At 41.9% G+C, this 15,474-nt stretch overlaps 1 protein-coding gene across 1 annotated transcript in view; it reads left to right on the top strand.

Moving 5' to 3' along the window:
* CCDC192 (coiled-coil domain containing 192) overlaps nt 1-14,170 on the top strand; it is a 198,379-nt gene extending 184,209 nt beyond the window's left edge. Inside the window, exon 6 of the mRNA XM_078067558.1 lies at nt 13,301-14,170. Within this exon, the coding sequence (XP_077923684.1) occupies nt 13,301-13,587 (287 nt within the window). The 3' untranslated portion in view covers nt 13,588-14,170. The remainder of the gene's footprint in view (nt 1-13,300) is intronic.
* Nucleotides 14,171-15,474: the final 1,304 nt, after the last annotated feature.

Here is a 15,474-nt window from a genome sequence, read left to right as displayed (position 1 = left end):
TATGGTACCTTCAAATTAAGCCCACCCTGAAAAGAACTCCTTTGCCATTAGCTTTGATAATGTTCTGAAGGCATATAAATTACATGATAAAGGAGGTTAATTAATGGGGAAAACCATCTATGAAAGTTAACATTCGAACCAAATATCAGAAGATTTCCTAAATAAAGAAAAGTTTGTTTGAATTCCCTCATGGGGAATTTCTCCATCACTTCTGAATTATCTTTGTAATTTCTTGAAATTTCAAAAAAACAAAATAAAGCTGATAAAATTGGAATGGCATTCCAATGGGAGGAGGAATTGAAAGAACCGTGTTCCATAGGCTGTTGTCAAGAACAGGGCATTTTTAAGCTGCCGATTTAAGTTAGCGGAGACATCCCTGGCACTCACCGTTCCCTGAGTCCATTTCTTACTGTTGTCTTCTTACCGTGAAACGTAAACTAACAGCAAGTTGCATAAAAGTAGGAGAAAGTTAATAAAAACGAAGTTAGACTTGTATAGGAGGTGACACTGATAAGCAATGCTTGTTTCTGTGAGCTATTCCTCTCAAGGGTGCACTTTGATATTTCCTACCCACTTCAACTCTGCTGTTGTCTCTCATGCACTTAAAAGAACTTCAGGGCTTCTTCTCTAAAACCCACATTTCTCTTGGTCTCTTCTGAGCTGAACCTTGGAGATTCCAACAATAAATGTCCAAATGCTCAGGGGGTCATTATAAAGCCCATTTGTGTCATCTGAAAAATAGGTCCCACCAACCGTTAGTTCCTTATGGCCATCTATTATAGTTCCATCAGGTGACTAAAACTGAGGAAGAAATAATGGAGTTTGGGAAAGTCCTTGATAAAATAGTACTCCATGGATTTTAAGAACATAATTTTTGAATAAGAATTACAAGCTGAAAGATGTTACAGGAATACATAGCCTGATCTAATGGGTATGGAGACAGTGAGACAAAGTTAAGAGTTATTTAGATGTTTGAATCAACAGCACTTAGGGATAAGAGAAATGTAAGAGCATGAGAGTAAAGGAGAAATCTAAAGCAATGCTCAGCTTTCTGACTTTAGCAAGGAGGGGCATGGTGATGCCACTTTACTCAGCTAGGGAATACTAAAAAGGAAATCAATTTTGGAGATTAGATAATGAGTTCAGTTTAGGATGTACTGCATCTGAGATGTTTGTGAGAGATCTCAAAGGAGGGGGTCCCAGGTCCAGGGCTCAGCTCTCATCTAGAGTTGTAAACTGTGGCATCATTCACACAAATAGATTGCCACCAAGGCCACAGAAAAGACCTATAGAGAGAAAGAAGAAAGCTTAAGACCAGGAGTTTAAGGATCTCCATGCAGTAATTACTCTGAGGAGGAGCCCACAAAATGAGACCAAAGGAGTAGTCAGAAAGTTTGAGGGAAAACAGTGTCATATTACAGAAGTCAAGGAAAGAGTGTCTTGTGGGAGGCTGTCAACAACCACAAATGTTCAGAGGCCCTAGAAGATCAACATTAAGTCCAGTGGATTTAGTGACATCAGTAAGGTCAGCAAGGCGAAGTTGAAAAGTGTAATGGAAAACAAAAGCTAGAGAGCACTGGGTTGACAAGGAGAAAGGGAGTCAGAGTATAGATAACCCTTTCAAGAGATCTGATAGTAAAGGGGAGAACAGTTATAGAGCAATAGCTGAAGGGGCATTAGGTAGTGAAAGGGTTTTATTTCCTTTTTAAGATGGTACCAAATAAGTACATTTAAATGCTAATGGCTTGGAGTCAGTGGAAAGGTTAACATTTATAAGGAACAGAGAATAACAAAGGCATGAGATTCCAGAGGATGCAGGAGGGTCTGGAATCCAGACCTCTCTGGATGTTTGGAAACCTTTAGTTGCCCTTAGCTGAAATCCAAGGCCATTGGTGACTTTGCACCTAAATGAGCTTTCTGGGAATCCTATCATGGATAGATTTTCCTCATTACTCAGATGTTCCTTAGTTTTCCCCTCTTTATTTGCTTCCCATTAGTGCTGTAACACATTACCACAAATTTAGTGGATGAAAACAGCGCAGATTTATTATCTTAAAGTTCTGGAGGCCAGAAGTCTAAAACAGGTGTCACTGGGTTAAAATCAAGGCATCAACAGACTGTGTTCCTTGTGGCAGCTCTAGAGTAGAATCTGTTTCTTTGCCTTTTCCAGCTTCTATAGGCCATGTGTATTCCTTGGCTTGTGGTTCCTTTCTCCATCTTCAAAGCCAGCAGTATAGCATCTTCAGAAACATATTCACAGGTCTGGGGACATCTTTGGGGGCCCATTATTCTGGATAACTTTGTGGACATCTTTGGGGAGGGGCATTATTTTGCCTACCATACCTCCCTATTTCTAAAGTGCTCTGAGAAGCTTGTTGAGAAAATTATGGATGGACCAGAAGAGCAGCCTCTGCTTAATGTTTTACATAATTAAAAATCTCAGTAATTAATCTCAGCAATGTCATTCTCAAAAGAAGGAGCGTTCACACTTGGAGAACTGTTCTGCATGATGTGAAAATTGACAGTACTAGCAGCAGTTGATATTATCATTTTTAGGATTCCAGGGTAAAATACATCAACAATCCGAATAAATTCTGTGTGATCCTTCAGCTGCTATTTTTAAGGGAAGAAAAAAAAAAAACCCCAACCATTGTGACACTTGGGAAAACAGTGAGGAAGACTCTATTGAGGGCTACTGATTGCAATTAGTGTCCACAGTAGGAAAGAGAGGGTGGCTCCACTCTACATATAACAAGGAAAAGTGGGAATTTATAGTAAGGGGTGTGGGTGGGGTTTGTTGGTGGGAGATGAGTAAGGGGGGAGGCAGGCCAGGGTGACCAGATGTCACCTGGGGTGTGGTGGAGGATAAGGAATTTCTTCAGATATGGAGGATGATCAGATACCAAGGGTGGGGATTCTCGAAAAGTGATTTAGCAGACTTCTCTCTGCAACTGGGCGCTTGAAGACAGGGTTTAAGGATGAGTTTCAGAGGAGCCTAACTAAAGTTTGGTTAGGAAAAGAGTCTTTGTCACTATAGTATTTTTTTTTTGCAATTTGTTACATCTTATGCATAGATTTCTTATCTTCATCCAAGAAGTACTGAGTCTAGACCTAGCACTGAATCTAGGAGGCTGGTAAAATTCAGTGATGCCATCATTGTCATCCCAGGGCTATGCAAAAGGAAGAAATTTAGGGACGGGATAAGACTTAAGGAAGAGAAGAAGCCGTATGTGGTGAGGTATAGCTGTCATGTCACTCAAATGACTGCAGCCAAGTGTCCTGTTGTCAGGGACATTAAATAGCACTGTCAAGTCAACTAAATCAAAATGACTTCCACACGCTCTCCACAAAACCCATTCTTCTGCAGAGTTTATACAAGCAAATCCCTAATCCACAAAAATGAAGAATTATTTATCCTATCTTTCTCCATAAAAAAACATTGATTTTCATTGCCCTGTCAAAGAATAACACTGCCAATACTATTCTTACTACAGCATCATATAATTTCTCAAAGCCATGCAACGCTAGAAATTATAACAAATAACTGCTTGAAAATTAATGCAAACAACTAAATTGGTGTTCATCATTCTATAGACTTAGCCTCATATAACCCCTGTGCATGAAGAAGAAAAGCAGGAGTCTCACTGTTACACTCTAATGCAACATGCAGTCTAAATGATATAAAACCTTATCTTTACTCATATTCCTCCAATTGACTTTGAGTCCATACTGATTCTACTGAAGATAAGCATAAAAATGGTCCTTCATCTACTATCTCTTCTTTTTCTTCTTTTCTCACAGTCTCCTACGTATCTCCCCCCCCCACCCCCACCCCAGTGTGATTTTCTTTTTCCCCTACCAGAGTCCATTTTCACCTTTAGGCCTCTGGCCAGGCATCAGTCATTGTGCTTGAACCACTCTTCTATGGAGCCAGATTTACAGGAGGGGACTTCAGGTCCTTCTCACTGGAAAAGGTAAAAGACATTCCAAAAAAAAACCTTTCTTCTGCTTAGATTGATTTCCTCTAGGCATAACTCATGAGCATTGTGATGCTAACAGTGTTTGTGTTGTTTTCCTAATCTGGTTGAAGAACTCCTTCTGTAGAACAATCTGATAAGATCTGAGACCCTGAAGAGGGTGGGAAGGCACCCTGCCCTGAAAGGGAGCAACAGACTAAGTTAACCTACGGTGTCCTACCCTCACCCTGGTAAAACAATTTACCCTACTGGTGTAGATAGAAGGTGGGACACAGCACTGCACTAGGTCCCCACCTAGTGTCTGGCCACTGGTTGCTTCCCCCATCTCCCATCATGGACCAGCCTATATTCATTTTGTGGCACCATCTTTGAGATGTCCCCACTTGCTTTTCCACACAAACAAATCTCTCCCACCTCCCAACCTAGTACCAAGGTATTCACACACCTTTCTATTATTATAATGTTCTTAGTCTTTGGGAGGCAGATCAGTTGACTTCAGGAAGCTCCAGAAAGAAAATCCTGGATTCAGATCTGCTGAAGGGGATTCACTTGCTCCTTATGTGGTTGTGGTAGCTGTTAAACCCTTATGGAAGCTGAGGAGTCATTGTGCTTGCCCTCAAGGCATCATCTCTCAGGAAATGAGATCTCTCAAAAGAGAGACCTCCTTTCCTTTCCAGACTAGCTTGTGAGGAAATGGATCTATCCATTCACTGAGAAACAGAAACAAAAGCAAAAACAAAACAAACCTCCAAACTCATCATTTTCTCTGGATTCTAGAGATGATTCAGCCAAGCTAGACCTGGCAAGATGTCGCAGAGATTTAAGCTAATTGTGGAGGGAGGGAGGGGAAGACCATGGATACATTCAGTCAGTGGTAACATTCACAGGCAGAGCCATGTCCGGTAACAAGGGAGAGGCACTGAGAATAGAATAGATGTGATCTGTCTTCTGCTATGTGTACTGCAGCCTTGTCAAGAAGAGGCATGCCTGGAAGATTTCTGACCTACCTTTTAGGATTTAGCCAGAAATTTAGTTCCCCGTGCCTATTACAGGTCAGAAATTCAACTGCCAAAACCTGGCCAATCATCAGAACCACCTAGGGCACTCTGTAAAACTATAGATTCCCAGACACCCTCCTAGATTCACTCAAGCAGAATTTCAGCAGTGAGACCTTGGATTCTCTGTACTGATAAAACTCCCCAGGTGCCAGTGTGAAGAACCATTTTTATAGCTCATAGAATCTGAGTCACGGATCTGGAAGAGAGCTACCCTAACTTTTCCATTTTTCCATTTAACAAAAACTTAAATTCACAGATGTGAAGTGCAACGTTGTACAATCACAATAGTTTATTACCTGGGGTGGGGGAGGGTAGGCGGGGACTGCAGTAGTGATAAGTTTTGTGTGAAGAAAATATGTGCCTGGGGGCGCCTGGGTGGCTCAGTCATTAAGCGTCTGCCTTCAGCTCAGGTCATGATCCCAGGGTCCTGGGGTCGAGCCCCACATCGGGCTCCCTGCTCTGTAGGAAGCCTGCTTCTCCCTCTCCCACTCCCCCTACTTGTGTTCCCTCTCTCGCTGTGTCTCTCTCTGTCAAATAAATAAAATCTTTAAAAAAAAGAAAAAAGAAAATATGTGCCTGGGGAGGAAATCTGGGAACCATCCTAACGATGCGCCAATGAAAACCTTTGGACTGGCCATTGCTACCGTGGTTTTGTATCACATATGCACTTGATGTTCATCCATTTATTCACTTAACAAATGACTTAAGACATGTGCCAGGCACTGCTTTAGGTAGAGAAGACACAGTAGTGAACAAAATAGTCAAAGATTTCTGCCCTCATGGAGCTTTCATTCTAGCAGGGTAGGAAGAGACTACCAAGAAGATAAACATAAAATAGTCAGACAAAGAATTTCAGAAAAAAAGCAAAGCAGGGAACAAGGATCTGACTTGTCCAGCAGTGGGGGCTGCGTTGAAATTGTAGGCAAGACGACTGGGAGATGCTTCACTGGATGAAGGTGACTTTGGAGAGGAGAGACCTGAAGGAACTGAGGGAGCTAGCCATGTATGCATCGAAGCTACAGTGATCCAGGCAGAGGAGTAGCAGATATAAAGGCCCTGAGGTGGAAACATGCCTAGTCTGTTAGGAACAAGGAAAGGAAGAATAGAAGTGCCCGTGAAGTAAAGGGGGGCCAAATCACAGAGTATGTTAGCAGGTGGGTTTTTAGTCTACATGAGATGAAAAATCATTGGAAGATTTCAGACAAAAGACTGTCAAGACCCAACTTAAAGTTCAATGAGACCTCTCTGTGCAGAGTTGAAACCAGACTGAAAGGGCAGGTCGCAGAAGCAGTAGGACCAGACGTGAAGCTATTGCAATACTTCAACTACGGTATTTGTGCTGGGCAAGAGAGAATTAGCCATTTCAATAAACACTAACCATGGGCATCACGGTGCATTTATGCCTCCGAGTCAACAAAGGAAGGAGGGTAGCGATCTGCAGTTCCCTCAATCCCTCTACATCCTAGACGTGTCTCCCGGTGAGAGCATCCTACCGCCACAAGAGCAATGCTAACAGTGGGAGGTGCATGTTTTTCATCCTACCTGGTCCTCAAACACTATACAAGTCCTCAAAGCATCCACATCAGCCAGACCCTTCATGCTGGTTCTGGAGACTGGCATGGGCCCAGCATCTGCGGGAGGCCCCCAAAACTTGAAGCAACAAGTGCTTCCTACAGACTGTCTCTCAGTCCTTGTTTTTCCTGAGTGTTTTCTTCATCAAGTGCTCTATAAGCTCTTTGATCGCTCTCCAGAGCACTTCCCCATGTCATCAGCATTGCATCCCTGCCATCGTTGTTTTAAACCAAGTATTTTGTTCCTTCCAAAGCATTTACTAAAACACATGTGTTCAGGATCTAACGTGTGGGGCTATTGGACTGTAGCTAGGTGAAAATATAGAGTTGCTCCAGTCTGCCATTGCACCTTAGATTTTTCTGCTAATATAAAATCCTATTGTAACAGTGGTCATCACTAAGATGTGGGAAGTTTTCTGATATACACTGAAAATTTCTAAGCATATATCAAACTACATTTCAGTTCTTTTAACTGACCAAACTTATTTGCCAATTAAATCTATTCTTTTTTAAAAAAAATATGTATTTCTTCATTTGAGAGGGAGAGAGAGCACGGCGGGGAGTGGGGGGTAGATGGATAGGGAGAGAGAGAATCGCCAAGCAGATTCCCCACTGAGCTTGGAGCCCAACAGGGCACTCGATCCCAGGACCCCAAGATCATGACCTGAGCTGAAACCAAGAGCCAGACGCCAAATCAACTAAGCCACCCAGGTACCCCAATCAACTCTCTTCTTTTAATGCCGCTCTTATTTCCAAATCAACAAACACATGCCAACTTCAAAAGTACTCTAAGCATTCACGGCATTAATGGAAAGTAGTTGAAACCTCTTTGAAGTTGGCCATTTGTCACTAGAGACACTGGTCTCCGTATGAATAAAAACACCGAAGGGAGAAAACAGAGAAAACTTCAAGTAGTAAGAATAATCTGACTTTTAAGATGTAAAATACTTGCACTATAAGAACCCCCCAAATAAGCAAATCATTTATTTCAGAGAAGTACTATTCTCGGATGGTAATTGTGAAAGTCTAAAACTAGGAAGGTTATTATTGAAGTTTTGTTTATTATTCAAATAGTGAGAGAGAGAGATTTACAAGGATGAGCCAATTTTCAAGTCCAAGTATGGCAATAGATGAAACTGGACTCCCTTGTGGTTACTGAGAAATATACACAGCTTCCAAAACCACATGAAGGTGAGTCAGAGTGATGGGCATTTGCACAGAGAAGGAAGCTGACATAGTCTTTTAGGCCAAACAGTAATCCTGGGTAGCTCTGATGAAATAAAGCATTTAATCACCTCACTGGGAAGAGTCTTTCTTATTGAGTAAACACTTGGCAGCCTCGGTCATTAGCTTGAAAAGCAGAGAGAAAAGTAAACGTTCATGAGGTAGTACGCAGCTGAGGTGTTTGTTTAGGCTAAATCCTGAATGTTCTTTGGGGCCTAACTCAATGCTTCCTCTCCCCTCCCCAAACGTGGAACTGTCAATGTGGAAGCCAACAGCGCATCTGACTCGTTCTCCACGTGCAGGGTCCCAGTGACTAATTACTAATGAATTAATTTTTAAAATGACCATGGAGACCTGCCTGGGGAGAAGTGTGCTTCCCATCATGAGAGGCATGTGAAGCAGAAACTAGATCAGTGGTTCTTAGCATTCCTGTGTTCAGTGAACACTTTCCGGTGGTGGCATCAGTGAAGCGATCAAAAGGGGAAATGCCCATTTTTAGAAACAAATGTTTAGAAAATCTAAAAAAAGCCTCCCGGACACTCACTGGGTCACCCTTCAGCAATGTATCACTTCGGAGGCAGAACTATTAACTTAGCAGATGCGCGAAGCAATGTTTTCAGGTGATGTAGGTCTTTGAACCTAGTATTGCGCCACACGTCCTTTCTCTGATTAGCAACAAGCTGTATCCTGCTCTCCTCCAGTCTGTCCATCACACCTCTCCACCCACCAGGTATCCAACAATGTGCAGCTGTACTGATGGTAAAAAGCAAATTTTATTCATTGATTACAACTGGCAGCTGACCTATTAAGAGCTGGAGGGACACTCATGTCCGGGAGCCACTTACTTAGAAAAGCATCAGTTAGGGATGTTGCAGATGTAAATCCTGTGCAGGTGAGATCAGATGGTGCCAAAATACACATTCTAAGTTAAGTCTAAGTCTCTAAGCTACTCAAACTGTAATAACCTCTGCTGTTATCTCTTTAGTTACTAGTGTTTTTAATATAACTCACATATGGCACTTTGCTAAGAGCACGAAGGGTTTAAGGCTATTAAGAATGAGAAGCTGGAAATGGTCAAAAGCAAATGTCACAATTTCTTCTGGGCCCTTTGTCTTTTCAAGGCTACATAGAAAAGTGAGCCTAGCCGGCCCCAGCTGCACGCAAAAGAATGCTCCTGTTGTCTGTCTTCTTTCTAAACCTTTTTAAGCATGCACAACTGCCACCTTCTCTCATCTCCTCTTTGCCGTGACCCTAAGCCATCATTCTCATTTGTGCTTCACACCTATTTTAAGTTGAAGCAGAAGGAGGGGAAATCATGAAAAACGGCACGTACTTGTAAAAACCTCTGCTACGGTAGCAATTGTGATTTCATACCCTGACTATGGCTAATCAGGTTGGCTCCCTCCCTGTGACAGAAGAATTTCTCTTGTCTCTGTGCCTCCTGGAGGTCCCTGGGAATGGGGCTAAACCTAAGATTATGCAATCAGATGACAGAACCCTCCATGCTTCAGGCAGATGTGACCTTGGCAAGACTATATGAGCTGCTAATGAAAATCTAGGAAGGACCACCAGTGTTTGAGATGTGGGGATGGGTAGAGCTGTCAGGAGCTTCCAGATAAGGGAGCCTGGATTCAAGGAGAATGGTGCACATCAGATCATGCAGAGATTAGTGGTAGAGTCTGGACAAATCACTAGGGTGGCCTTGGGCTAATTCCACTACAACTAGGATATGAGACTCCTGGAGCCCCCACTTTGTTGAAGAGTTTAAAACATTTCTGTGATTTGTAATGTGTTTAGAAATGGAACAAAAATATTTTTATTGTATGTGTGAAGAGGTCATTAAATAGTAAAATATAGCTGTATGAGAAATTTCCTTCTTGGTGTATATACTTCTTTTTTTCTGCCCCCCCCCCCCCAGTTTTACTGAGATATAATTGACCTATAAGATGGTGTAACTTTAAAGTGCACCATGTGTTCACTGGATACATGTGTATTTTGCAAAATGATTGCCACCACAACGTTAGCTGAGAATACCATCCCATCACAGAATTACCATGTCTATTTTGTGGAGCGAACATTTAAGATCTACTCTCCCAGCAACTTTCAAGTATGCAATACAGTATTATTAATTATAATCATTACGCTACACATTACTCAGAATTTAAGTTTATAACTAGAAATTTGTACACTTTGACCAATACCTCTCCAATTCCTCCTTCCCCATCCCGCATCCTCTTAGTAAACACCACTCCACTCTTTCTCGATCAATTCAGCTTTTAAGTACATTCTGCTTGGTAAAATGCATCAGACAGAGAAAGACAAATACTATATGATATCACTTATATGTGGAATCTAAAAAAGCTGGTATATAGATGCACTTTAGCTTATCTCCTTATCAGCATTTTCACTTAATACATGAAAACAATACAGTGAGAATCAAGGTCCTTGTACTCTCTCTCCTTTTCCAATTGTCTTTTCCCTGTGCTATTGTCTGAATTGCGTCCTCAGTGTAATTCATGTGTTTAAGCCCTAACCCCAGTGTGATAGCATTTGGAGATGGTGCCTTTGGGAGTGATTAAGTTTCAATGAGGTCATAAGGGTCGGGTCCTGAGACGAGTGCCCCGTAGAAGAAAACATCAGAGAGCTTGTGGTCTCTGCTGCGCCCTGTAAGGACACAGTGGGAAGGTGGTCCTCTGCAAACCAGGCAGAGTTCTCACCAGAACCCAACTAGGCTGCCACCCAGATCTCAAACTATCAGCCTCCAGAACTGTGAGAAAATAAATCTCTGCTGTTTAAGCCCCCGAGTCAATATTTGGTATTGTGTTATGGCAGCCTGCGCTAACCAAGACTCCCTGCCTCTCTTTCCCTCGTTCTCTTTCTACCTTCTCTCTCTTGACTACTCTCTTCTGGGAGGGCAGAGACAGAAAATGTAGACCTAGTAACAGCAATTGCCTAGGTAATGCCATCCTGCTGCATTTTTACCCCTTTATCACTAGAATTAGATGAACAACGTATTCCACCTATATTGCCTTATTAAAAAAACACTTTTTTGACCAGTTTGCCTTCTGTAATGGCACTAAACGCCTTTTTTTAGTTGTGTAAATTGGTAGGAAATAAGTCCTCCTGAAAAAAGAGGAAAAACTGGAGAAAGAAAAGTTGGAAGAAGAGGTCAAAGAGAAAGAGGACAAGCCAGCACAACAAAGAGGGAGGCTCCTGATGCCCTTCTCCAGCCCTGAGCCTCACGGAGGCCCAGCCTTCCCTATCCTGCCCACCATTCCTTTCCTTCCTATCTTCTCGCTGCCTCTCGTTGACACTTTCTGTCTTTTCTTTCCTCTCCTGTGGAAACTTACTTCAACCCACAAGAACCCACTCTCCCAAGCCCAGATTTCCATGCTTCCACCATCGGGAGTAACAGAAAAATGATCTGTGTGCTAACAGTTGAGGGTCAACAATTCTCCCTCCCAAGTAACAACCATACATGTTGACTAGAGCCACCCACGAGGAACCCATCCACCTGGGTGTCAGAGAATGCTCATCCAAACAGAAACTCGAGCCCAGCACCAGCCAACAGAAAAGTAAGAGCCACCAAGGCAGGCCACCTATGATATTTTAAATTTTCTAGGAGCCATGTTTTGAATACAGGAAAAAATGAATGAGTGAATATTGTCCTAAAATGTATTTTATTTTATACAATAGATCCAAAATTTTACTGTTTTCATACATAACCAAATTTTTAAAATTTAATGAGATAGTTCACGTTTCTTTCACACTAAGTCTTCAAATCAAATGTGTATTTTATACTTAACAGTACATCTCATTTCAGACTAGCCACACTTAATTGCTTAATGTCACACGTGGCTAGTGGCTTCCGTATTGGACAGCACCGCTCTGGCCAGATAAAAGGTGAGAAGGCCCTGGCGTATCAGAGATGATGAAAGCCTCCTGCCGAATGGACTGACTCGCCTGGGCCTAAAAGCACCGGCCTATTGCAGAGGCAACAAACTACATGTTCCTTTGAGATGTGGAGATGTTTCGTTGCTTGCAAAGAAAGGTAGACAAACTACCATCTCCTTCAATATTAGTGCTAAAATTTCACATATTCAGAACAAAAACTTCTCCACAGATTCTTGAAATGTAGGACATCGCTAAGCACAATTGCTAAGAGCAGAGGACATCCTGATCTTTCCTCTCATCACTTTTCGGAGGCCCAAAGCATCCTGCCCCCCCATGCAAGTCAGTGTTCAAGCTTTCATCCCATGATCCCTGGGGGAAAATTAGGAAAAAAAAAAAGATGGCAAATGAGTTTTATTTACTGAGAAGTGGGAGAGTCCCTGCCTGCATGGACCATCCCAGCAAAACTGCCCCGTCTTCACACAATAGTAGCAGGCATCCGTCTCCTGGACTGGCAGTTAGGTTTCCCTCAGGTGCAGCTGTGGGGTTTGTGTTCACTGAGGACCGAGTAAATGCCGGACCTTTAATTATAGTAATCGGCTGTCAATACCTTTCATTCCTATGCTATTAGCTCGAGTAATCCTACAATGACACCCAAGCCAATTGACATCACTTACGGCTGATGTCTGCCCTTTATATAACTCAGAGACATGATTTTAACGGTGGAAATTTCAGGATGAGAGCAGTAAAGGAGGGTGATCCTGCTAAAGTCTAGTAGGATGAGGTTTGCTTTCAGCAGCTACATTTTTTGATGGTCTACTGGGATTTTTTTTTTTTTCAAGGTTTCCCTGATGCCAGCCACCAATATTTTATCTCTTTATTGGAGCCTCCCTCTCCCTCTTTACTCAGGCTTTTATCCTTATCTGAGTGGTCACAAATTATAAAGGATAAGCTTTTCTATCCAGGAGGTACTAGTGATTTTTATTAAGAAATGCTGAAAAAGCTTCAGACCTTTAAAAAAGAATCTCTATGGCAGATACTATGCTAATAGCTTTCCTGGATCACCTCAAATTATACCCCTGCCAACTGTAAAGCTGACTTGGGTTAAAAAACTAGTCTTTTCTCATCACATCTTCCAGAAAGGGCCATAACAACTTTTTGTTTTTCCTAGTTGAGTTAAAATTCAATTCAAAGTATATCTCTACTCGATTGTCGCTCTTGTGAAAGATTCTCGGGCCAAAAGATACCGTGAAACTTGGGATGGCTCTTGTTCATAGATTGGATTTTCAAGGAGGGCTCATTCCCATGGTTAATTAAAAGCTAAATGTGTACAAAAAAGAGTTGGCAAAGACTGATTCTCCTCCCTCTCTGGAGGCTTCCAAGTTCTTTTTTCATGAACACCCAGAAACTTTCCCCTCACCGGATCCAGATTCCATTCTCAGTATATCTGACCAGATGACGCAACATCTGTGTTCCCTTTTAAGAACGTGAGAAATAAAGCTTTTTCATCTTCCCTCTCTTTGAGTCCTGGGAAATCCAATTAAAACTGCTCAGACTTTCTTTTTCTTCTTTGCTCTAGAAGACAACTCTTGGGAAGAGTCCTGTGGGGGTCTCCCGCCTGTCGAAGAAGGTGATCGAAAAATTAACGTGATTATGGAGTTGTCGACGCAGGTTTCCCTTCAGACTGAGAAGATCACCCAGCTGGAAGATGTTTTAGAGGAAAAGGAAAGGAAAATTCAGCAGCTGGAAGCTGAGCGGGGATCCCAGCCCTTCCAAGAGGCTGAGGCCTCTCCAGAATGTTTACAAGAAGCCCCGATTTCCTTTAATAATATTGTCACCCCTGTGGTCTCTGATGAAGATATGTAAGGATTCTCAGTAAGAAAATAATAAATGTTTATTAAGTGTCACCAGTGTAAAGTCCAGAACCCAGCTAGCCTCCCCATTAGCAAACTCAAGTTCAGGATGATGGGTTTGAATATATCCTATAACGTTCGTATTGGAAGGAAACAAAACCAAGGGGAGTCTTTAGAAGCAATTCCTGAATATTTCCCCTTCAGACATCAGCAGTCAGGTAACCCACACACTTGAGGAATACCATGTTTTTAGACATCCCAGATAACCATGGGACAGAGAAAAACACCCAACTAGACCGATGGTCAAAGAACGTAGTATCTTCTTCTTATCAGAGGTTTGTCACTCTTCAAGGTGGCACCACACCTGTATCCATAGCAGCTCATCTGTGCACAGAAAACTGTCGTGGAAGGCAAGCTTTAAACTGGGGAATGCTAGGGTCCTGAAGAGGAGAATCATTGCCAGCAGGGTAAACAGACACGAGGTCTGCTTTTTCATGTCCTCTGGAATATATTTCTTTATGGCATGTATCTTATTAGCATTTAACGAGGCTAGAAATGAAATAAAATTAAAGCAATAAAAATAAATAAAGAATGGATGAATCAGCACTGTGGTCCTTTGGGAAAAGTGTCCTGGGACAACATCTCCTTGGGAAAACAGACAACACTGATCTTTCCTGTTGGATCAAAACTCAGACCAAAACAAAATATACTCTTCTGTTATTATTGTATCAAGGAGGTGTGGACAGCACAAAATCATGTCGGGAAAAATAAGAGGATGGGCAAAGGAAAGCTACCCTACAATTAATGGGCTAGAAGGAATCATATTATGTTCCTCTCTCACGCATCCCCTTCAAGTAAACTATTCCCCACACAAAGGGAGCAGCTAGGCACTAACTTTGCGGAAGACTTTGGTACTTAATTCTTACTGTCTTAGTACAGAATGACTCAGGCAAACAGCTCTACTCTCCCGTGAATCTGACTAATCACTACTTCTTGATTTAATTAGACCACTTCAACAAATACTCACTGAAACTCTTCTATCTACCAGAGACAACAACAGATGTCAGAAATATCATAGCAAACATGAGAATCACCACTTGTATCATGCAAGAGTTCATAGACACACATGAGTCTCCTCAAATGGAAGGGAGATAAGAAATGGAAGAGGGAATGTAACACAGAGTAAACCTAATTAACGCCGCTTAATAAAGGTTCTCAAATTTACTGAGCATGAGTAATCAGTAAGAATTCATATTCCTGGTCTTTGGTTTAGGCCCCAGGAACATGCATTTTAACAAACACAGGTGGTATTCCTGATGAAAGTTATTTCAGGACCTACAATTTAAGACACATTGGTTTAGGGCTGGATTCGAGCAGAGCTGTTACACTTTTATTCCCCTACTAAAGACTATTCCCAAAAGGAGAATTGCTCCTTGCAAACCAGTGGGAGATGGTTTTTACACAATGCAACTAGTGCATAATCTGATTATGGATCCTGACTATCTACAAAACAAAGATTCCAAATCTGACTTTAAAAAAAAAAAAAAGGAAGTTATTGAATTTCAGGCTCATAATAGCTTTACAACACGGACTCTAGATGTTCATTCCAAAACAAAACAAAACACACAGGTTCTACCAGTAAGTACTGCTTCATACAAAGCTAGAATCTTCCTATATTTGTATATAATCTCAAAGTTTCACATGTAATGCCAGCAAGTATGTACAGGTACAGTCAATGATCTGAAATGAAACCAATTTACAACTCCCTGATCATGAATACACACCTACCCCAGAAGATGACTCAAGGTACTTTTCCATGGTTCCAAAAAGAACTTTTTCCATGGAGTGTGCTTCAGCCCTTACAGAATCCAATTCAGAAATCCCCTTTCTGGTCCCTTCT

This window comes from Halichoerus grypus, chromosome 2, assembly GCF_964656455.1.
Source record: "Halichoerus grypus chromosome 2, mHalGry1.hap1.1, whole genome shotgun sequence".
Lineage (NCBI taxonomy): Eukaryota > Metazoa > Chordata > Mammalia > Carnivora > Phocidae > Halichoerus > Halichoerus grypus.
Note: the sequence above shows the minus strand (reverse complement) of the source record. Positions and strands in the feature narration are given on the sequence as shown.